This window comes from Thalassophryne amazonica, chromosome 10 (assembly GCF_902500255.1).
Source record: "Thalassophryne amazonica chromosome 10, fThaAma1.1, whole genome shotgun sequence".
Classification (NCBI taxonomy): domain Eukaryota; kingdom Metazoa; phylum Chordata; class Actinopteri; order Batrachoidiformes; family Batrachoididae; genus Thalassophryne; species Thalassophryne amazonica.
The window spans coordinates 33936333-33962330 of NC_047112.1; the positions used below are offsets into that span (position 1 = coordinate 33936333).

Genomic DNA, 25998 nt, shown 5'->3' on the forward strand with positions numbered 1-25998 from the left:
GGACTTAAAGGACTGAAGAGTGTTAAGAGAAAATGAGCATGATAAGCCTGCTGTCTTCTTAATCACCTTTGGAATACAAAGTAGGCCTGCATGTTGAGAACATAGGACCCAGGAAGGCGCGGTGCATCTGGAAAGTATTCACAGCGCTTCATTCTTTCCACATTTTGTTATGTTAAAGCTTTATTTCAAAACTGATGAAACTCATTTTTTCACCTCAAAATTCTACTCACAACACATAATGACAACATGAAAGTTATACTGATATTTTTGCAAATTTATTAAAACTAGTTGAAAATAAAAAAACTAAGTAATCACATGTACATAAGTATTCATACCCTTTGCTCAATACTTTGTTGATGCACCTTTCGGCAGCAGTTACAGCCTTAAGTCTTCTTGAATATGATGCCACAAGCTTGGTGCACCTAACTTTGGGTAGTTCTTCATTGCAACCCTGCTGAAGCTCCATCAGGTTGGATGGGGGCATCTGTGCACAGCTATTTTCAGATCTCTCCAGAGATGTTCAATCAGATTCAGGTCTGGGCTCTGGCTGGGCCACTTTTGGCAAACTCCAGGCAGGCTGCCATGTGCCGTTTACCTAGAAGTGACTTCTGTTTGGCCACTCTACTACACAGGCCTGATTGGTGGATTGCGGCAGAGATGGTTGCCCTTCTGGAAGGTTCTCCTCTCTCCACAGAGGAATGCTGGAGTTCTGACAGAGTGACCATCGGGTTTTTGGTCACCCCCCCTCTTCCCCCATCACTCAGTTTAGACGGTGGCCAACTCTAGGAAGAGTCCTGGTGGATCCAAATTTCTTCCATTTACGGATGATGGAGGCCACTGTGCTCATTGGGACCTTCAAAGCAGCAGAAATGTTTCTGTACCCTTCCCCATATTTGTGCCTCAAGACAATCCTGTCTCGGAGGTCTACAGACAATTCCTTTGACTTCATGCTTGGTTTGTGCTCTGACATGCACTGTCAACTGTGGGACTTTATATGTGGACAGTTTGTCTTTCCAAATCATGTCCAATCAACTGAATTTACCCCAGGTGGACTCCAATTAAACTGTAGAAACATCTTAAGGATGATCAGTCGAAACAGGATGCACCTGAGCTCAGTTTTGAGCTTAATGGCAAAGGCTGTGAATACTTATGTACGTGTGATTTCTTTTGTTTTTTAAGAAATTTACAAAATCCTAAAAATAAACAAACAAACAAATAAACAAACACCCCCCCCCCCCCCCCCCCCCCACACACACACACACACAGTATGGGGTATTGTGCGTACAATTTTGAGGAGAGAGAGAGAGAAAAAAAAAAAGAATTTCATCTATTCTGGAATAAGGCTGTAACCTAAAATGTGGAAAAAGTGAAGCCTTGTGAATACTTTCCGGATGCACTGTCCATAGGGCTTCATGAGCTCCATCAGATTAGAGGGTGCTTTATCATCCAGTAAGAAATGACTGCTGGCTTCAAACCATTGGCATTGTGGTGGTGGTACATGAAATACACAGACATAGCAAGTATGATTTTGCTAAACGTATAATGAATGAATAGTTTATTCAGACATTATGCATACATTAACATTCTAGCAATGCCAATATCCAGTTCAATCAGTCCGAATAGGAGTGGGTAGGAAGTAAAACGCATGTATTCCGACTCTCCTTTTTCAGTCACATCAATCAATCAAACTCAAAGGACAAAATCCGAACGTTATCAACAATATACAATCACAGTCTATCGACACATAAAACACAAAACTAAACTTACTTCATTAGATACATATCCAAAGAACACCACTTCTTTTTATATAACGGCTGAGGGGATTCTTGTCATTTGATTGGTGCTTGTATGTCACATGACATGGATTAATTCATGCCATTTGTGTTGCATTCAGAGTGCGGCTTGGGTCCATTTAGAGTGCAAATTTGGTTCCATACGTTTGGTACCATCGCACTCACACGCACGGCTTCGTGCACACGCGCACGTGATCACGCATACACACGTGTGCACGCCCACGTGCACGCGCACACATGCTCGTGCATGCATACTTGTGCGCACCCACGTGCACGCCGCAAACACACGTGCGCGCCCACACATGCTCAACACACGCACCCACACGTGCGTGCGCACGCACGCTCAACACGCGCACCCACAAAACCAATCCACTGTGCTGCCTGGAGGTTGTTAGCAGGAAGAGAGAACAAAAGCTGGACTCATTTGACGTGATTTATTTTATTTTTTTGCTGCAATGAGGATGTATACAGTCTTATTTTTGTTGTTCACGCGCACACAACCGCCGACCAGGTTGTGTGTGTGTGCGCGCGCGGGGACACGACTCTCCTGAGACATAATTTGAGCTAACTGACACTGCTAATTCTTGTAAGATACAGACAGACAGACACACAAAAAAAAAACAAATCCACTGTGCTGTCTGTTAGCAGGAAGAGAAAGAAAACCTGGACTCATTTCTGATGTGACTTTTTTTTTTGCTGCACTGAAGAGGTACAGCTGGACCGAGCCGGTTGTGTGGGCGCACGGGACAGCGACATGAAGATTTGATTGAGTTAACTGACACTGACACTGACACTGACACTGACACTGACACACACACACACACACACACACACACACACACACACACACACACACACACACACACACACACACACACACACACACACACACACACAAACAAAATCCACTCCCCTGTAAGCCGTCTGGATGCATTAAGAGCTGCAAACATGAAACGCTGATGTGATTTTTGGCTGGACTGAAGAACTATAGTCTTTTTTTTTCTTTTTTATGGAAGTCCGAAGTCAGTGCACAGCATCACTGGACTACACGTCACAGTGGAACACCAAAATGTAAGTCCCTTTTCTGTTGTTTATAAATTAATAAAATATCAAATGACAATGATCTATTTTAGCCGTTATATAAAACAAATAATGAATGCTTTTACATTCTTTCAATGGTACAAATATTTCATGAGGTGAAAGCTGGTATGTTCCAGCTTTCACCTCATGAAATATTCGTACCATTGAACTCAAACATTCATTATTTGTATAATATAGATATTTAAACAGGTAAATATTTGGACATCATTTGAGTTCCTCAGTTAGATTATTCCATTTTTTTGGCACCAAGTGGAGACACAGAAGTATTTCTTGATCATCCGAGAGCCAACAACTTTAAAATGATACAAGCCCCTTAAATGATATATTCTTTCTCTCTCCATAAAAAAATCGTGAATTCTAAAGGGCAGTTGCTTATTTTTTCCACTTTGTACATTAATTGAACAGTCTTGAATGAAATCATATAGTTTTAATATTTTAGATTTAATGAACAATGGGTTGGTGTGGTCTCCATACCCTACATTGTGGATTGTTCTTAATGCTCTTTTTTGAAGAACGGCTCATGGTTGCAATGTAGTTTTATAGTTGTTTAAGCAACATATTAATTAAATTAAATAATTTAATATAATAATTAATTAAATATAATGAATGAATTAATGAATAATTAATATAATTAAATAAATATAATAATTACTTGGAAGTATTTCTCTTGAGTGAAACCCGCTGTTCTTACCTCCTTCAGTTTGTCAGTGAGAATTTTAATCTCCTCTTCATATTTGTCTTCTTTTTCTGAGTACTGTTGAAATAAAGGGGTACAAGCAAAAATAATATTACCATAATTGTGACATAAAGTGCACATCCACACGTTCCTCCATTTAACCAAGCATGCATGCAAAGACTGTCTCATAATTACTCCAGTAGGTACGACAAAACTGTTTGTGATAAACTGCATTTATGAATGACGTAGCACCAGAAAACATTTAAGGTGTTGGCCCGATCACTTGGAACAAAAACTGCAGTGATGTGACACATGGCAGGACTGACTGAACAAAGCAAAAGCATGTCTTGTTAATAATTCTGACATCCAGTCGTGCTGCCTGCAGCTGTGCTACACATCAAGGTTGCAGCCATACACTCCACGTAGGGCTGAGGTCAGCTGACCAGCTTCTCCTGGCTGTTCCTAAAGCCAGGCTTAAATCCAGAGGTGATAGAGCCTTTTCTGTCACAGTGCCACAACTCTGGGACGATCTTCCACTGTCTGTCAGGTCCTCAGAGTCTGTGGGACAGTTTAAGTCCAGACTGAAAACTCATCTCTTCTCCCTGGCTTTCAACACTGGCTAAGTGGTGTATGCTTTGCTCTGCTATTTTACTCTGTATTTTTAGATTTATTTATTTATTTATTTTTCCTTTAATATTTTACACTTTTGTATTGCTATTATTGTGAAGCACTTTGGTCAGCTGCAGCTGTGTTTTAAATGTGCTACATAAATAAATTTGAATTTGAAGGTTGCGCTGCTGGTCTCTACTGATTTTACACGTACCAACAGCCATGAAAGTTGTGGATGGAAAAGCAGCTTAAGTCGCTACACTGTGAATGATTTATGTTTGGGTATCAAACATTTTCATAAAACATCAAAGGAAGTTCAGGTCTTTCTTAAAGTCCTAATTCATACAATAATGTGAGGAAAAATAAATATTTAGTGGGCAGTCAAGTGTCATGATGGAGGCGGGTTCAAACTATAGGTTGGACTCTAAAGATGGCTCAAATTACTTCAAATAGAGCAACAACCACAGTGCAAGTTATATGAAATAAAGTGTAAAAAAATATTTCATGGGAAGGGAGGCTTTGATCAATTTTTAGCGGCCTCGGGGGATGTTCATTCAGTTGCTTAATTTTGTAGAAAAAAGCAGATCACAGACATGACACAAAACTAAAGTCATTTCAAATGGCAACTTTCTGGCTTTAAGAAACGCTATAAGAAATCAGGAAAAAAAAAATTGTGGCAGTCAGTAACGGTTACTTTTTTAGACCAAGCAGAGGGAAAAAAATATGGAATCACTCAATTCTGAGGAAAAAATTATGGAATCATGAAAAACAAAAGAACGCTCCAACACATCACTAGTATTTTGTTGCACCACCTCTGGCTTTTATAACAGCTTGCAGTCTCTGATGCATGGACTTAATGAGTGACAAACAGTACTCTTCATCAATCTGGCTCCAACTTTCTCTGATTGCTGTTGCCAGATCAGCTTTGCAGGTTGGAGGCTTGTCATGGACCATTTTCTTCAACTTCCAAAGATTTTCAGTTGGATTAAGATCCGGACTATTTGCAGGCCATGACATTGACCCTATGTGTCTTTTTGCAAGGAATGTTTTCACAGTTTTTGCTCTATGGCAAGATGCATTATCATCTTGAAAATTATTTCATCATCCCCAAACATCCTTTCAATTGATGGGATAAGAAAAGTGTCCAAAATATCAACGTAAACTTGTGCATTTATTGATGATGTAATGACAGCCATCTCCCCAGTGCCTTTGTCTGACATGCAGCCCCATATCATCAATGACTGTGGAAATTTACATGTTCTCTTCAGGCAGTCATCTTTATAAATCTCATTGAAACGGCACCAAACAAAAGTTCCAGCATCATCACCTTGCCCAATGCAGATTCGAGATTCATCACTGAATATAACTTTCATCCAGTATTCACAGTCCACGACTGCTTTTCCTTAGCCCATTGTAACCTTGTTTTTTCTGTTTAGGTGTTAATGATGGCTTTCGTTTAGCTTTTCTGTATGTAAATCCCATTTCCTTTAGGCGGTTTCTTACAGTTCGGTCACAGACGTCGACTCCAGTTTCCTCCCATTCGTTCCTCATTTGTTTTGTTGTGCATTTTTGATTTTTGAGACATATTGCTTTAAGTTTTCTGTCTTGACACTTTGATGTCTTCCTTGGTCTACCAGTATGTTTGCCTTTAACAACCTTCCCATGTTGTTTGTATTTGGTCCAGAGTTTAGACACAGCTGACTGTGAACAACCAACATCTTTTGCAACACTGCGTGATGATTTACCCTCTTTTAAGAGTTTGATAATCCTCTCCTTTGTTTCAATTGACATCTCTCGTGTTGGAGCCATGATTCATGTCAGTCCACTTGGTGCAACAGTTCTCCAAGGTGTGATCACTCCTTTTTAGATGCAGACTAACAAGCAGATCTGATTTGATGCAGGTGTTAGTTTTGGGGATGAAAATTTACAGGGTGATTCCATAATTTATTCCTCAGAATTGAGTGAGTCCATAGTTTTTTTCCCTCTGCTTGGTCTACAAAAGTAACCGTTACTGACTGCCACAATTTCTTTTCTTGATTTCTTATAGTGTTTCTTAAAGCAAGAAAGTTGACATTTGAAATGACTTTAGTTTTGTGTCATGTCTGTGATCTGCTTTTTTTCTACAAAATTAAACAACTGAATGAAAATCCTCCGAGGAGGGTGATTCCATAATTTTTGCCAGGGGTTGTAGTAGCTTCTGGCATCAACAAATCTGGCAAAGACCTGAACTCTGCCTGACAGATATGAACACAACTGCAAGTTTGTAACCATTATTTTAAGCAGCTGACTATAGATCTGTTAAATCTTGGTAATGAAGTGAATCAGTGGATAATTATGATAAATCTTTATTCAAAACCACATTATGATAGGGTGGGAAAAAATTACAGTTTGCGCCATCCAACTTTGTGCATCATGTTAAAAGCAACTTGTAAGTAAGTCCCTTCGGCTGCTCCCTTTTTTGCACTCGGGGTCGCCACAGCAAATCCAAGGTGGATTTGCATGTTGAATTGGCACAGGTTTTACGCCGGATGCCCTTCCTGACGCAACTCCACATTACATGGAGAAATGTGGCAGGGGTGGGATTTGAACCCGGAACCTTCTGCACTGAAACCAAGTGCGTTAACCACTTGACCACCACCCCTATGTTAAAAGCAACTTGTGACAGATGAAATTCAAAAACAATAAATCGCTTGAATTTAGAGGTTTAAAAAAAACAAACAAACAAAAAAAACATAGGTAAGTCAGCAACTTCTAACAACTCATGCAATTAGTACAGTCTGCTTCCTCCTATTCTTAGTTCCATATGTAAATGAAAGTCGGCTCTCACCCACACATACAGTGTGTAAAGACTAACACTCGGGCTGAACTTCTCTGTAATGTTTAAAGCAGATTTTTGAGGCAACTGGGGGACAAGTAAGTTGCCCCTAAGGGCAAAGGACACAACTGTAAGTTGATATATTGACTATCACCCCTTAACCCATACTAAAACACTAGCGCAGGAAATAAACATTGTTTAAGAATAAGCAGTATGTTTTATGCAGGGCTGTGAAATGTGAAATCTGAAGAAAATTTGCAGGGGGTCTGGGGGGGCATAGACCCCCAGGAGCCGGGGTCTCGGGCCCCGTGGGATCCCAGAAACCAAAATTTATTTTTCATCTAATGATACATTTTCAGCATCTCCTGGAACAAAAAAAAAAATCTCAAAATTAGTGCATATTTAAATGACCCTGTATTCAACCTTTCATTTGAACTGTCAATGATCATGTTGAAATAACATATGATGTGGAAGTAGGACCTGGAATGATTTTCTTTTTAATTGTAAACCAAATTATGCATTAACTCAGAACAATTAAACTACATGAAATTCATGAAGACTAAAAGACAAAGCATTTCAAAAACCACAGTGAAAGCTTGTCGAATATTTTTAAAATCATGGTAAAATATCAATAACATACATTATAGTAAAAAAGCAACATTCTTGTGTAAATTCCTGTAGATCCACTCAAGGCCACAGTGTCTTTTTCCCATTAAAAAAGTCTACATTAATAAAAACTCCTTTATATTCTTGTGTAAATTCATGTAAATCCTTTCAAAGCCAAAGTCTTTTTTTTTCAAATAAAAGTCTCGATTAATGGAAAAAAGTCACATAATCTTGTCTAAAATCCTGTTTGAACAGCACAATGTTTATTTTCCAGAAAGAGAAAAATTCTTACCATGTTTCCTGATGGCACAGTTCACTTTTCCCGTTTCATCTGCGTTCATGAAACCAGCAACAATTCCACGGATTCTTGTCCTTATCAAACTTTTTCAAAGTCTTTCTCGCCATCTTCTCTCTGTCCGACGTCAGTCCGTGACACAGACATGCTGCACAATTCTTCTTTTAACAACTTTAGAGCTCTAAAGTTTTGCGATGTCCACATGCTACGTTTAGCTTAAGGATCGCGCAGGAGACACACAGCGTCACCAGAGCAACCAACCAGTCCTGCTTTACGACAACTGTCACAACAGCCAAGCTTTTTTCTCCTCAAAACTCCGCAGATCCAAGGACACCGATTTGTATCTGTAACACACAGATCAGTATCCGCGGACTGCTGCGGACTTATAAAAGCAGCATGATGTTAAAAAAAAAAGACTTTGCAATAGACATTTTAAAAACTCAATGACGATCACAATTGCAGAATTAAACACTAACTCCCCCACCCCTATGATGAAATCCGCAGAATTTTGCGGATCCACAGAGTTTTCACGTCCCTGAATTTATGTGATCATGGAGCCGCACAGAAAGTCGAGGACGAGTGACAGCTGTTAACAGCAGAGCCCGAAATGGAATGTTGTTTTTCTATGGACACAGACAGCGCCACACAGTGGAACAATAATTCTACATGGCTCTGTGTGTGAACAACAGGAGTGAAATCAGCTACAATATTTTCACGGGATGTATTTATCATGATTATTCAGTCTTATTGAGACGTATGTGATGGTTTTGTTTTTTGTTGTTTTTTCCAGAATACACCGCGGGTTATGAAGAGGTGGAGATGGACATATGTTGACGGAAAAATACAAGAATTTGACTTGAAACTCAAATTAATGCTGGCTGGATTTAAACATGCTGGCCACCTGATTCCAGCACACATTGGAATCAGTCTTGTCCTGCACAGCGATCAAACTACCTGTGTTGCAGAGTTACAACTTTTGCCAGATGCACGCTGTCCCTTTTCAACAGGAAAAGCTTGGATTTATTAAGGATTGTGACAGATTATCCAAAGTAGTATGGAACAATTTTAAAGTTTGGCAAGTGGCTCTGTGCAAGTCTGCTTGGGACTTCACAGTTCACACATCCTGTCATAGCCTTCTGCTAACCATTCTGCATTTTAATGTTGTACTGCAATGACTCCTTGAAACTCAGCTAGAAATTAGAAGAGGAAGAAGAAAATCTGCTACTTTTTTAACTGCTGTTCCAGTCACCCATAAAAATGGCTCAACATATTTTTATTTATTTATTTATTTTTTTTGTATGTGGGTGTTCTCTCAGACAAACAGGAAAAAATTTTTTTTCATAAGTTTGTTGGAAAAATCTTACATCTACTCAATCCTTCTGCTCTTTTTTTTTTTGACCAATCAATGCACTGCATGCGTTTCCAAAACTGCAGTCTTGCCCATCAGTCCTGGTTACATCTCCATGTTCATCAGAAAAAAACCCCAAAAAACATCCTTTAAACTTAGACCCAACTAACTGGAAGAACAGTGAGTAAGGACAGAAAAAACAGCTAGCCCTGCTGTAACTTCAGTAATCTGACACAGCTGTATGTTCCATTAAACACTAAGACATTTAGCATCTTTATTTGTTTTTTTTTTTCCTATCACTCACCTTCTCAGCTTGGGCTTCTAAGGACTTCAGGCTGTTGGTCACATTTTTCAGTTCCTCCTCCAGGTCACTGGCTTTACTGTGGAGACCATCATGGTCATGTGTTTCTTTTTCCAATGCAAGTCCAGCGAATATAAAATTGTGTTTATTCATGCGAGTTTGTGCAAATTAGTGTGTTGATCAGGTTTACCATTCAGAGAGCTCGGCCCTCTCCTCGGCTCTTTCCAGGTCTCCTTCCAGGATCACAAGCTTGCGAGCCACCTGGGGCAAAACAATAAACAAATAAAATTAGAATTAAGAGGGAGACATTTTTAGGGATGTAAACGTTGCACCAAACCGACTTGCAGTGTCAACAACCCACCTCCTCATATTTACGGTCGGCCTCCTCTGCAATATGTTTGGCCTCTTTCAGCTGCATCTCTTGGATCTCCATTCTTTCTTCATCCTTACTCGCTCGATTCTCAACCACCTTCATCCCTCTGTTTGGATAGGGACATGGGTTAAAGCAATACATTTTCATCTGACTGAAATTTTTTTCCTGGCAAAAATCAATGCCAGCAATTCCATAAAATGTGGCGTAGTGAGGGCACACACTCTTTTTTCCTCAATAAATACAATAAACACATTACACAGCATACAAATCTATTCTAAATAGTCTCTAAGGAGAGAGAGACAAAGCATAAAAAGAATGCAAAACTTGAACATAAAGGTACATAAAAGGGTGGTGGGGGCAGGGTGTAGTCTTGATTCTGGGGGGTCTGGGGGTGCTCCCCCAGAACATGTTTTAAAGACCAAGTCAAATTTTGTGTATTTTGGTGACTTAACAGGTATGAAGCCCTCTGAATCAAATAAAACTCACTTCAATCTGTGAAGTAAAAACACAGTATTGATTATGGGGGTCTGGGGGTTCTCCCCCACAAATTATTTAAAAGAGCAAGTTCAATTTTGTATATTCTGGTGAATTTTAATGGGTATGAAGCCCTCTGAAACAAAGAAAACTCACTTCAAACTATGGGGGTCTGGGGGATCTCCCACAGAATTTTTTTTTAAAAGAGCAAGTCAAATTTTGTATATTCTGGTGAATTTTAATGGGTATGAAGTCCTCTGAGACAAAGAAAACTCACTTCAAACTGTCAAATAAATATTCTTTGTCTTCTGTAGTATTTTGATCGGTTCTAATCCAGTGAATGCACCAAATGGGTGCTGTGTCGCTGTACAGTCAATAAAATACAAAATTAGGTCCTAAAGCAACTGACAACGTTGTTCTGCTGTGCACAAAGTAACACTGTCACCAGTTTTGAAAACGCATGCGCACTGAGAAAGTCAAAACTAGCTTATTCACATTTAATCTGTAAAATGCTCTCACTTGTAAAACAAACTTGGGCTGCAACTAACGATTATTTTAGTAATCGATTAATCATTTTTTTGTTTTTTTTTTCTTACATGTGAGTTTTTCCATTATTTCTTGAAGTGAGTTATTATTAAAAGGCCTTTAATCACGGAACATTAACGTTTGAGCTTGTAATAAAGTTATGATGTTATATTCTCTTCAAAAACATACGAGTAATGTTTTGTTTTATTATGAGATTTCCATTAGGTTTCATCCGATTATGAGCATTTTTAGATGCCTACAGAAACTATCTCAACCACTGACAACATATTACAGCAAGAGTCCACAAAAGTATTTTAAAGGCCTGACTTAAGTGTAATATGTGATCTTTAATAAGTTATTTTCATGAAAAAAGACAAATGTGCAGTTTACTGCATTTGATTTTTTTCTTGTGTAAAAACAGCTTAGATGTGGTTTGACCGAAACAAACTGTCATTAAACTTAAATAAAACAGTTGTATATGATTGGCATTTTACATTACTTAGTCCTCATTTCATTTTACCTTACATTTATATTAGTTGTGCATATACTCTGAATAATTTACCGTTAAATTTCACTATCTTTTATTTGTTACTTGCACCACGGAAAGCACCTTTTTGGAGTTGCACTCAAATCTCGTAATGGAAATTACAATGACAATAAAGGCGATTCTGATTCTTCTGATTATTATTATTATTATTAATATATAAATAAAAATAAATAAATTACAATTCGTAATACATTTGACTCTTTTACAACACTAAGCCATTAATTATTTATTATAAAGAAAACATGCACACAAACTGTGCTGAGATGCGAACAGCGTAATGCTAACTTTAACATTGAAAACGCCATAGACATGCTAACATGTTAGCATCGGTCCCGTTTTTAAGTTATAAAATACATCAACTGTTTTAGAAGACCATAGCAGGTCGGTTTAATATAAAAAAGGTAAATATTACTCACAGACATATGCTCTTTAGGGTTTTAGCGGGGGAAAATTAAGATAAAGTGACAAACCATTGAAGCAGAGTCGGATCATTGCTTCATTGGTTCAAAGCAAAGCCACGCCTCACTCTACTTGGGGAGTGTCTGCCAATGTTCCCACGAAGACAGGGAGGAGAAGAACCGTGGCTCATGGCAAGCAGTAAACAGAGCAGAGAGGAGTGAAAATTCACACGGTGCCTTCCTCCTCAGTCCACGCTGACATTGCTACTGCTTTGATTAGTGCAGAATGGGATGTTGCTTTGACAGTGAGGCTATCATATTTCGGCCCCAAAACACGCATGATACCACGTACGCACGCATATGTGTGGTTAAATTTTCCAAATGACGGAAATCCGTCGTGGTGACGGAGAACTTTAACCCATGGATAGGGAACAAAACAGAGTGATAAGAGGACAGAGAAACATTTAAATTGTCTCCACATTATATGTTCAAAGTCAACAGATAATTTCAAACATAAGGGTACTGAACTGCCTAATGCAGGTATCCAAAGAAACAGGCTGAAGTTGTCTCACCTTTCACTCTCATCTGCAGCTTTTTCAGCCTCCTCCAGTTTCTGCAGTGCTGTGGCCAGCCTCTCCTGGGCTCGGTCCAACTCCTCCTCCACCAGTTGGATCCTACGGTTCAGACTCGCTACATCTCCCTCCGCCTAATAGGGAAGAAAGGAAGGAAAAAATTAAATCATCTATGCTGGTCTCCCCAATCTTCTCGTTATTAAACCTGAAGATAAAAGGCACTATGATGGCAATCGAGAGTAAAAAAATGTCAATACTTAAGTGAAACAGTGACAGAAAGCAATTTTAATTTTTGTATTAACAAACTGTTCCCATACTTAAGAACACTGTGTCCCCACTTTGAAATCTTAAAATCTTCTGCGCCCCACACAAACCATTAATGACGCATGAGCCTAAGATAAATTTGTTTTTTTTTTAAATCATGCAAATTTGCACTTTGATCCCTTTTTGTTTTGATCCCTTTTGTAAATCAAGAGTTTTTGGAAGCAATAACTAGTTTGGGTGTCTGTGCCTTTGGACACTTTTTTTTGCCTAGTTTAGACAATTCCAGATGAGAAGGGTTTTTTTTGTTTGTTTTTTTTAATATAGTCGGAATGAATTCACTATCAGCACATCCACAGTGCACAGATCATCTTTGTTGTTCTCCAACCTGAGAAATAAAAGCTGCTCAGCGACACATGTAGTGTAGGGCTGCAACAAAAGATTATTTGGATCATCGATGAATCTGATGGGGTTTCAACACGATTAATCGATTAATCGGATTAGGGGGGGAATTTTTTTTAAAATGTGCCAGGGAAACAATTTTTCTCTCCTTCCATCACTTTATTTAACAACAGATTATTTGAAAACTTAAAATACTTGAAAATCAACAAATCATCAAATGTCCCTTGGCTGTTGAAATATAAAATAATAAAGAATAAAACAGTTTATAATAAAGAACAAAAATAATTATTTCAAATGACATGCTTTATCAAAGTGCTGAGTTGCCATAAAACAACATCGAAACATATAAATGTTATAAAATATATGTTGAAAAAAAGAGGTATTTCTGTTGCTGCAAATGAGCAATTAGCATAACCAGTTAATCATAAAACCTAAATCAAAAACTGTAGCCTGACTCACTAAATGTCATGGGTTAAAGCAATAAATTTTCATCTGACTGAAATTTTTTCCTGACAAAAATTAATGCCAGAAATTCCCTAAAATGTGGCGTAGTGGGGGCACACACTCTTTGTTCGTCAATAAATACAATAAACATATTATACAGCAATACAAATCTATTCTAAATAGCCTCTGGGGGCGGGGGATAGAGCGAGCGAGCGAGAGAATAAAAATGCAAAACCTGAACACAAAAGGTACATAGAAGGGTGGTGGGGGGTGGGGTCTTGATTCTTGGGGGTCTGGGGGATCTCCCCCAGAACATTTTTAAAACAGCAAGTCAAATTTTGTATATTCTAGTGAATTTTAATGGGTATAAAGCCCTCTGAAACAAAGAAAACTCACTTCAAACTGTCAAGTAAAAATACAGTATTAATTATGGGGGGTCTGGGGTATCACGCCCAGAAATCTTTTAAAAGAGCAAGTCAAATTTTGTATATTCTGGTGAATTTTAATGGGTACAATGCACTCTGAAACAATGAAAACTCACTTCAAACTGTTAAATAAAAACACAGTATTGATCATGGGGGAGTCTGGAGGATCTCCCCCAGAAACCTTTTAAAAGAGCAAGTCAAATTTTGTATATTCTGGTGAATTTTAATGGGTATGAAGCCCTCTGAAACAAATAAAAGTCACTTCAAACTGCCACGTAAAAACACATTATTGATTATGGGGGGTCTGGGGGTGCTCCCCCAGAAATCTTTTAAAAGAGTAAGTCAAATTTTGTATATTCTAGTGAATTTTAATGGGTTTGAAACCGTCTGAAACAAAGAAAACTCATTTCAAACTGCCAAGTAAAAACACATTATTGATTATTATTATTTTTTTTTTTTATTGTCGAGTCTGTGTGCAAAATAAATTCATTAATTCATTCATTATGGGGGGTCTGGGGGTGCTCCCCCAGAAATTTTTAAAAGAGCAAGTTAAATTTTGTATATTCTAGTGAATTTTAATGGGTATGAAGCCCTCTGAAACAAAGAAAATTCAATTCAAACTGTCAAGTAAAAATTCTTTGTCTTCTGTAGTATTTTGATCGGTCCTAATCTAGTAAATGCGCCAAAAGGGTGCTGTGTCGCAGTACAGTCAATAAAATACAAAATTAGGGCCTAAAGAAATTGACAACATTGTTCTGCTGTGCACAAAGTAACACTGTCACCAGTTTTGAAAACACATGTGCACTGAGAAACTCAAAACTAGCTTATTCACATTCACAAATGCTCTCACTCGTACAACTAGGGCTGCAACTAACGATTATTTTAGTAATCGATTAATCTGTTGATTATTTTTTCAATTAATTGTTTTTTATTTTTTGTTTTTTACTTACATGTGAGTTTTGCCATTATTTCTTTAAGTGAGTTATAATTAAAAGGCCTTTATCAATGTTATCAATGTTTGACCTTGTAACAAAGTTATGATGTTATATTCTCGTCAAAAACATACCCGGAGTAGTGTTTTGTTTTATTATGCACATACATACATCCATCCATCACCGACACACCACAAAGAGATTTCCATCAGGTTTCACCTGATTATGAGCATTTTTAGATGCCTACAGCAACTATCTCAACCACTGACAACATATTACAGCAAGAGTCCACAAAAGTATTTTAAACGCCTGACTAAAGTGTAATATGTGATAAGAAATTTTCATGAAAAAAGACAAAAAAAAATGTGCAATTTACTGGATTTTTTTTTCTTGTGTAAAAACACAGCTTAGATGTGGTTTGACCGAAACAAATTGTCATTAAACTTAAATAAAACAGGGATGAAGTGGAGGTTTAAGAGTCACTAGGTGTTCACAGGAAACAGCTATTTATTTCTATATTTATTTATTTATGTTCATTGTTAGTTGGTTTTATCATTTCTGCTTTGTTTTTTCAGGTTCTTTTTGTCTGTTTCTCTAAAATTGTATTGTGGCATTATTAGTTATTATTATTATTATTATTGTTGTTGCTATTATTAATATAAAAATAAAAACTATTACAATTTGTAATACATTCGACTCTTACGACAACAAACGCTGGGCCATCTATTATACAAAAAACAAAGGTACACATGTTGAGATGCAAACAGCTTAATGCTAACTTTAACATTGAAAACGCCATAGACATGCTAACGCGTTAGCATCGGCCCCGTTTTTAAGTTATAAAATACATCTATCAACTGTTTCAGAAGACCATAACAGGTTGGTTTAACATAAAACCGTAAAATATTACTCACACATATGTTCTTTAAGGTTTTAGCGAGGGAAAAATTAAGATACGGCGAAATAAAACAAAGAACGGAAGCAGAGCCAAAGCCACACCCTGCTCTACTTGGGGAGTGTCTGCCAATGTTCAAACGAAGACAGAGGAGAAGGACCGCGGCTCATGGCAAGCAGTAAACACAGCGGAGAGGAGTGAAAATTCACACAGTCCCTCCGCAGTCCACGCTGACACTGCTGCTGCTTTGATTAGCGCAGAACGGGATACTGCTCTGACAATGAGCGCATCATATTTCGGCCCCAAAACATGCATTGACACCACGTGCGCGCGCGTATGTGTGGTTAAATTTTCCAAATGACGGAAATCTGTCGTGGTGACGGAGAACTTTAACCCATGTTATATGTGCAACATTCTCTGTATAACTTGTAAACTATGTGGTCATTTCACAATGACAGATGTGACTCATGTCTCTTTCTCTAAAATTGTACAGTAGCATTATTAGTTATTATTACTATTATTATTAATATATAAATAAAAATAAATTTTAAAATATAATTTGTAATACATTTGACTCTTTTACGACAACAAACGCTGAGCCATTAATTATTATACAGAAAAATACACAAACATGCTGAAATACCAGCAGCTTAATGCTAACTTTAACACTGAAAACGCCATAGACACGCTAACATGTTAGCATTGGCGTTAGCATAAAATACATCTATCAACTGTTTCAGAAGACCATAATAGGCCAGTTTAACATAAAAAAGGTAAATATTCTTCACAGACATATATCTTTAGGTTTTTAGTGGGGAAAAATTAAGATAAAGTGAAATAAAACAAATCAATCAATCAATCAATCAATTTTTTTTATATAGCGCCAAATCACAACAAACAGTTGCCCCAAGGCGCTTTATATTGTAAGGCAAGGCCATACAATAATTATGTAAAACCCCAACGGTCAAAACGACCCCCTGTGAGCAAGCACTTGGCTACAGTGGGAAGGAAAAACTCCCTTTTAACAGGAAGAAACCTCCAGCAGAACCAGGCTCAGGGAGGGGCAGTCTTCTGCTGGGACTGGTTGGGGCTGAGGGAGAGAACCAGGAAAAAGACATGCTGTGGAGGGGAGCAGAGATCAATCACTAATGATTAAATGCAGAGTGGTGCATACAGAGCAAAAAGAGAAAGAAACAGTGCACCATGGGAACCCCCCAGCAGTCTACGTCTATAGCAGCATAACTAAGGGATGGTTCAGGGTCACCTGATCCAGCCCTAACTATAAGCTTTAGCAAAAAGGAAAGTTTTAAGCCTAATCTTAAAAGTAGAGAGGGTATCTGTCTCCCTGATCTGAATTGGGAGCTGGTTCCACAGGAGAGGAGCCTGAAAGCTGAAGGCTCTGCCTCCCATTCTACTCTTACAAACCCTAGGAACTACAAGTAAGCCTGCAGTCTGAGAGCGAAGCGCTCTATTGGGGTGATATGGTACTACGAGGTCCCTAAGATAAGATGGGACCTGATTATTCAAAACCTTATAAGTAAGAAGAAGAATTTTAAATTCTATTCTAAAATTAACAGGAAGCCAATGAAGAGAGGCCAATATGGGTGAGATATGCTCTCTCCTTCTAGTCCCCGTCAGTACTCTAAAACAAATAAAACCAACGAAGCAGCAGCTCGAAGCACTCCATTGGTTCAAGATTCAAAGCAAAGCTCGGTTGATTATATGGAAGAAACGAAACATTTGTGGTAAAGCAAAGTTACTCAGCAACTAATCGATGACTAAATTAGTTGACAGCTATTTTAATAATCAATTTTAATCCATTAACTCGATTAGTTGTTTCAGCTCTATGTAGGTGAAATAAATTATTTTCATATCAAAGTAATTTGCTTTAATACCTGTCATTGTTTTATCTCAACTATGGGGTTTTGTGTGTAAACGTCCGGTTCAGCTTTATCTATTGTTAAAACAGCCTCACAGAGCTCCGACAGGCTTAAAACAGTTTAAAAATGCTGTATTCATGATGTTTTTCATCCAGATTTTAATGTTCAATGGGCAGATTTAAGAATTTAACGGTCTTGGATCCAATAAAATAATTATTAAAGAGGTCATATTTTGCCAAATCAGTCTTACATTTTCATGCATTTGATATTTAATGTTCAACATCTCAAAAGTCGCAAAATTCCATGAATGTTTTGACAGATATTCTGTAAAAAGGTGTGACAAAATTTTTTATGTCACACCTTGTTTAACACCTCTGTGATATATGTAACAGAAATAACCCCACCCCATCAGATCCTTTAATTTTACCTCAGATTATTAAATGCCACCCTCCAGACAGGCACTCACACTTTCTCCATAGCCCAGGATTACAGCTGTATCCCAAAAATCTCTCACACACACAAATACAGGCTATGTAAAGTGAAAATTGTTACATCTCTCTCTCTCTCACACACACCTACCTTAAAGGACATGTCACACATTATTTAACGTCTCAGTTAGCAACACAACATCAAAGTATTCATGATTATAAGTCTATCCGTGCACATGCGGTAATAATTTATGGCCACTGATGTATTTTATTGCTAATTTTCCCTCTCACTCAGCGAGTCAGCAGGTGCAATTACAGAAAATGCCTTACTTAGCATTTCTCAGCATGCAACATACATTTTTGGAAAAGCAGCAACATCTTGATGGCTGACAGACAGAGTGAAACCAACGCTGCTATGTCTGAAAACAAAGCTTCTGTGTTTTCATTTGAAAGGGATGGATCTGATTTACATAGAATCTACAGAGAGGAGACAACACACTTCACCCCTAAACTCTTATTTTTTTTTTCCCCAGAGTCTGTCAGATTGTGGATCCTAATGTGTGCTAATTCTACTGTGTCACAGGACGCTATTTTACTACCGCCATGAATGCGCACATGGAATGGCTCCATGGCACCGTTTTACAGGGTGCCTGAACATACAGATGTATTTCTTACATTGGAAAAAGTCAGAATACGTCATTTTCAGGAGATAATGGATTTTCTATCCAATGTGTCAGAATCCTGAGAGAACTTTGTGAAGAGCTGACGACGGAGCCATTCTATAAGTGGGTGAGTACCCTGTTCAGTTTTTTGCCTTTTGTATTTTGTTCTCCCCAGTGGAATTGGTAGGCCTTGTTATTTTTATTTTACTTTGAGAGAGTCTGTCAGATTTTGGATCTCTGTGTGTGGAGTGTGCCATCTACCGGAGGAGTACACCATTTTAACCCTGTTATAGCTTGCACTGTGAATGTGCACACAAAACTCTTTGCTGACAGCAGAGACTTGAGCCAGCACCCACAGACAACCCAACCAACAGATTACATCTGTAGGAGACCGTGCCGGTCCCGGATCGGCCCAGCCACACCAGGCGCTGCAACTCAACCTGATGGACGACCTGCAGCACAGAAATCTTGATCTGATAACGCAACTGTGGGGCAAAGTGCCGGTGTCACAGAGGGACTTCTCTTCAGCCACGACAAGGAATTAACGTACTTTCAGGTTTCGTTTTCTAAAATCAGGCTTTATGTGGATGCATTTTCATCAGACTGTGATGATGAATCCCACTGAAACGAACAGGTAAGACTTTATATTTACTCCACGTATGAATGGTTTAATATTTGAAACAGTCTGTTTGCATGAGGACTGCAGCTTTCAGCCAATCAATGAACAGCATTAATGGACATATTTCGACTTTTGAGTAAATTACAAGAAATGTGCATCAACAATTGCATAACTCACAACTTGTCTTATAGCCTGAATGTGCGAGACATATAAGTCATACACTGGCATACATTGAAAATTTTCAGTATGTCCAAAAAATTTTTCAAGGTGCTTGGTGTATTACAACGTATATCAGCGTGCTTCATTGTGCTCTTAAGTTACACAAAACTCACCCATAACATATTAGACGTACGCCAGCGGATGCTAGCGTTTTTTTAAATACGGTCGGCATATGCTGGCTAAATCATCAAGGTGTGACAGGGCTTTTGTTATTATTATTAACAACAACAACAACTACTACTACTGCTGCTTATAAAGGACTTTCCCAGGAATGAAAGCACTAAACAAAAAACTCTAATAATTAAAGAATAAAGGCCAAAAACAGAAAGCACACTACAACAACACACAAAAATTCCAAATTAATGAGCTGGTATTACGGGGGGGGGTGACATACATACATTTTTTGTTTGACAGGTGCGACCTAATCTGGTGCCACTTATACTCCAAAAATATGGCCTATTTAGTATGTCCAGTTACTTAAGGCCTTTGAAAATGGGAAAAAAATGTATGTCGTTCCCAAATGTTGAATGCAGTGGTTTTATTAAACCAACCCCTTGAATTAAGGCTCAGACATGGGGCCAAATACAAAAGTATTTGTATCTGAAAATACTTAAATACATTTTTCAGAGTATTTGTATTTTCTGATTTTGAATTCAAAGTATTTGTATTTTAAATACATCGCTGATCCCAAGTATTTCAAAATACTTTTACAAATACTTTTTCAAATACTTTTCAAACTTGGGAATCTCTGAGATTGTGATAGTTTGATTATTGCCTGTGATATTATAATAGTGAATTTGTGATAAAACATTCAAACCTTTACATATCAATAGTATTTGGTCATACTATTTTCACAATAAATTGTCATATCAGTTTTTGTGTTGATTTGTTGTTTACAGTTCATAGAAAGTATTTGTTTTGGTATTTGAAATACTCAAAATATAAAGTATTTGTATTTGGAATTCAAATATCTAAAGTATTTGTATTTAAATACAATGCAAAATATTTGACCCCATGTCTGTTAAGGCTTAAGGTATACACAAGCACACCTTAAATCATTTAATTCAACTACACTGTGGTGGTGTACAGAGGCAAAAATACAAAAACTACATCTCTGTCCAAATACTGCATTTGCTTTCAAGTCTAAAATGCTGTGGAATGCACCTAGAATAACATTAACTATGTCAATGTTGAAATACTTATGGGCAAAGTAGCCAAAAGATCACATGAGTCAGTGACACATTAACCAGTCATTCAGGCTGTAAGCTGGTTTTCCAGTCAGATCTATAATTAAAGTGTATGTTGTCCATTTTACACGTGTCTGAGTCACTGTACTAATTTGATTTGATAAAAATCACTCAGAAGAAAGAATTGTCAAAGAAGGGGAAAGGTATCAGTATTGTAGAAAGAAAACCAAAAACAGTTTAGCAAAAACACATCAGTCACTCTGTGTGCAGACTTAAGACTCATTTCACTTTTCCAGTGTATGTACCCATTTTCAATTTTGGGGAATTTCTCCAAGACAACTCACACTGCTCACTGTGTCTGATCCAATCACTCTTTCCACTTCTCTATTTTCTTACCCTCCCTTGTTTCTTTTTCTGTCTTCCCTTGCATTGGTCCAGCCCTATTGCACCCAGTGGAGGCCAATGATATGACACAGGAAAGGTCTGTCGAACCAGTGTTGACGTGTCTTAAAACAGCTGCCCAGAGCAGGAAAACCCAATTGAACACAAAGAATTACACGCCATAAATCTGTCAAACATCTTGAAATCTCATTAGAGGTGCCTTTATACATGTATTCAGCAGTCAGTACTTCAACAAAAATCAGTCAAACAGAGTTAAAGTGGCACCTGAAACAACAGATAATGTTACTTCCTGAATCCCAAGTGAAGCTAGGCGCTGTGAAGAAAGCTGTCAGTACACAAACAAACACCCTATTCATGAGCTCCAGGTTTGGCTGCACTAATCCAGGTCCAGATGGACATTCTGCAGACACGCACACACTCACTCATTCTGATGATCTCTGCTTCTTTAACACACAGCTAACAGATAGAAACCAGCTAGTTTCCTGGCCAGAAAAATGTCTTGTTTTTAAAGAACAAGCAAACACAAAAACCAAGGTCACAAGCCTGTCACACCTTGATGATTTAGCCACCGTATGCCGTCATATGAAAAATATGCCGAATACGCTGGCTTACATCTAACAAGTTATGGGTAAGTTAAGAGCACGTTGAAGCATGCTGATATACGGCACAGTATGGCGAGTACGTCAAAAAATTTTGGGCATGTAAAATATTTTCATCATGGAGTGACAGCTGCATAACTTGTTTGACATATCAAGCGTATTCGCCAAATTTTTCAGAAGTCAGCATACGCTGGCTAAAGCATCAAGGTGTGACGGGGTCCTCAGTTAACACGATGACACCAGGCATTAGGTGAGGAATACAAGAGAGAATCCCCTAACAACATGGATGCTTACAGCAAGACGGTCTCAATCACTGGTTTCATGTTCAACAGCCTATGAGAAAATTTCACAAGACCACCTTATGATAATTATCATATAAAGAGGATTATTTAATAATCAATGATACAAATGACAGGAAAAGCTCTGCACAAAACCTCTGATTATGGATTAACAATTTACATTAATTTACTGAGGAAAAGTGCTTACCATTTCCAGCTTGCTGCTTGTAAAATACAAGGATTTCTTTTCTCCATGTTTTAAACACTGTAAATTGAATTCATTTGGGTTGTAGACTGTTTAATAATAAAAAAAGACATGCATAATGTATGCATAATCATAACCCTGATTATAACTGGTGCCCGGCCGATATGGATTTTTTTGCGGAGGAGGATATGATACAGATATTAAAGTAGAAAAAGTAAAATTACAATACCAACATATACATGAATCAAAAACTACAATGATTCCTTACAATTCATTATGAAGCCACTATTACAAAGTAATATAAAATAAGCTTGATGTTTTACAATTTAAACAAGTTTTTTTTTTTATAAATACTACAAATGTAACCAACTTACGTCATGCTGCTATCACTCGAATTGGCATTCCCTATATCACATCGCTCAACATGTGCATAAAACAGACTTTTCTATTTTGTCCCTGCCTAGCTGGTAGTTATCTCTTGTCAATGTAAAATGCCCAATGTAATTGAAAATGTGGCAGCTGTTCACTATACCCCTGTCTTTTGCTGCTGATTTGTTACCGATATATTTGTGGAAGCCTCATATTATCAGTTATCAAGTTGTTTTACCAATGAATATGGCTTTATACACCCTGAAGAAAACCATACACCCTGAGGCCGAACTTGACAACGATTTTATCATATACCTATAAATGATAAATGTTGTATAGTTTTCTGAAGGGTGTAAAAAGCCATATTCATTGGTGAACAACTTGATAATGATTTTATCACATACAGTGGTCCCTCGTTTATCGCAGGAGTCACATTCTAAAAATAACCCGCAATAGGCGAAATCCGCGAAGTAGTCAGTGTTATTTTTTACAATTATTATAGATGTTTTAAGGCTGTAAAACCCTTCACTACACACTTTATACACCTTTCTCAAACAGGCATTAACATTTTCTCACTTTTCTCTCCTGTGTAAACACAAAGTTCAAACCTTAGAAGAAAACAAATAGAACGTTTTCCTATAAATAATTATGATGGCTTTTAGAACTAACGAATTTAATTTTAAAGATCAACCTACGAGGTTGGACACGTATGACAGATTATCCGATCTAAAATCTTTGAGATTGTATTCAAAAAGGTATGGTAGTTAAATTTCAGATGCAACCAAAACACATGGGTCAAGTAACGGAGTCCTAGAACATTAAAAGCATACCTCATCTAGGATGCTTGACAAGATTTGACAAACCTTTCTGCTATAGAAAATTGTATGCATTACTTTGAATTGTATGAGGCCAAGACTGGCACAGCTGACAGCACACAGGGCTTTTTTCCAGGAGTTATCCAATAGGGTAATCTGCAGTTCATGCTCCCAGTTGACCAATATTTTATTAATGACTTGTTCAGATGATGAAAAAAGGGTTATAAAATAAAGAAATGTGTCCCTTAGATAAATACTCAGTGTTAAGGATTAAATCTACACACTGGGGTGACATTTGTGGAAATGAAGCAGAGTGAGTCATCGCAAAGTCACGTAGCTGAAAATATCCAAGGAAACCTGAGCTATTCAGAATAAAGTGAGCACACAATTATCCAAAAGTAGCAAGTACCTCATGCACATACATATACTCCAGCAAGAATAGATTCATCCATTTGCTATACTGGCTTACTCCAATTAATGGTCACGGGGAGGCTGGAGTCTATCCCTGCACTCAAAGGGCATGAGGCAGGGTACACAATGGACAGGACGCCAGTCTGTCGCAGGGCCTGGCATGAATAGATGGTTGTTATAAATAGGAGTTGTCTGAAAGAGAATGAGCCAACAGAGGTGGCACCGAATTTGTGCCCGGATTTTCAACATGCTGATTATAATAATCTTGGATGTGAAATGTGACGGGGAAGAGAGGAAGGCTGCTACAGACCAGGGCCTGAAGCAAAGAGGAGCAACATGACATGGCCTCAATCTGGTACAATTGCTCTAAGATCAGGTGAACCAGAGCATAATCTTCTGAGCATTAGCCACCCAATAGTAGGCAATAAGACTATAGGTCTAGTCCACCACAGGATCTGTTCTTTTGCAGAAATCATCTCCTGACTCTCGCAGACTTACCAGCCCAACTAAATAAGGATATTATATGATTTAACGAGTTGAAAAATGACTTGGGTAGGAACACTGGTAAACACTAAAAATGTGCAAATATCAAGAAAATATCTTCATCTTAGCCTACACACATCCAGCTATTGAAAGAGGTACATGGCCACACCTCTGTGAGCCAGATTTAACCATTGTTGTTAAAGCAGTAAAATTACATTCCTGCAATTTACAGACAGATCTAGTGATTGTAATGTCCAAATATCTAGGCATGTGGAGAATGATTCATGGAATTAATGATTGTGGTAATCATTCAGGCTACTTGATACCAAAACGTTCACTTTCTGAAAGGGTTCATTTGTACACAGACAGTATACTAAAAGATTCCAGAAGAAATAAGCATTATATCGGCCCCAAATCCCATTGGTGACAGTGCTTATCTTGGGATTCTGTAGCATCAAGCGGATGAGAGTCTATGACTCCTCCTGGATGGGATGCCAGTCTAGCACAGGTTACTTCCCCAGCCAAGGCCAGTACTCATTTACAATGTTGATGAAGTGTTTTGCCCAAGGATATAGACAGGTAGCATGAGTAGGACTCAGACCCAGGTCAACATACTGGCAGACTAGTTTCTTATATATTAAACTACCTACTGTACTCATTGATAGCAAAACATTTGCTTCTTGAAATGTTCCACCAAAGCATACTAAAGATTGTAGGGGGGAGAGGATGAATGCAATATTGAACAGAGCTGATATAACAGCTGATATACGAGGGCTGTCCATAAAGTCAATCAATCAATCAATCAATCAACTTTTTTCTTATATAGCGCCAAATCACAACAAACAGTTGCCCCAAGGCGCTCCACATTGCAAGGCAAGGCCATACAATAACCATGAAAAACCCCAACGGTCAAAACGACCCCCTATGAGCAAGCACTTGGCCACAGTGGGAAGGAAAACTCCCTTTTAACAGGAAGAAACCTCCAGCAGAACCAGGCTCAGGAGGGGCAGTCTTCTGCTGAGACTGGTTGGGGCTGAGGGAAAGAACCAGGAAAAAGACATGCCGAGAAGGGGGGCAGAGATCGATCACTAATGATTAAATGCAGAGTGATGCATACGGAGCAAAAAAAGAAAGAAACAGTGCATCATGGGAACCCCCCCACAGTCTACGTCTAAAGCAACATAACCAAGGGATGGTCCAGGGTCACCCGATCCAGCCCTAACCATAAGCCTTAGCGAAAAGGAAAGTTTTAAGCCTAATCTTAAAAGTAGAGAGGGTATCTGTCTCCCTGATCTGAATTGGGAGCTGGTTCCACAGGAGAGGAGCCTGAAGCTGAAGGCTCTGCCTCCCATTCTACTCTTACAAACCCTAGGAACTACAAGTAAGCCCGCAGTCTGAGAGCGAAGCGCTCTAATGGGGTAATATGGTACTACGAGGTCCCTAAGATAAGATGGGACCTGATTATTCAAAACCTTATAAGTAAGAAGAAGAATTTTAAATTCTATTCTAGAATTAACAGGAAGCCAATGAAGAGAGGCCAACACGGGTGAGATATGCTCTCTCCTGCTAGTCCCCGTCAGTACTCTAGCTGCAGCATTCTGAACCAACTGAAGGCTTTTTAGGGAACTTTTAGGACAACCTGATAATAA

The 25998-nt window shown here is 38.2% G+C and overlaps 1 protein-coding gene across 4 annotated transcripts in view; it reads right to left on the minus strand.

The window, feature by feature from the left end:
* Positions 1-25998, minus strand: part of tpm4a (tropomyosin 4a) — an 82683-nt gene that overhangs the window by 2541 nt on the left and 54144 nt on the right. For all 4 annotated transcript variants that reach the window (XM_034179740.1, XM_034179742.1, XM_034179741.1 and 1 more), the window contains 5 exons: positions 12434-12567; positions 9906-10023; positions 9735-9805; positions 9548-9623; positions 3586-3648 (listed from right to left, as the gene is read on the minus strand). In XM_034179740.1, the coding sequence (XP_034035631.1) occupies positions 3586-3648; positions 9548-9623; positions 9735-9805; positions 9906-10023; positions 12434-12567 (462 nt within the window). The remainder of the gene's footprint in view (positions 1-3585; positions 3649-9547; positions 9624-9734; positions 9806-9905; positions 10024-12433; positions 12568-25998) is intronic.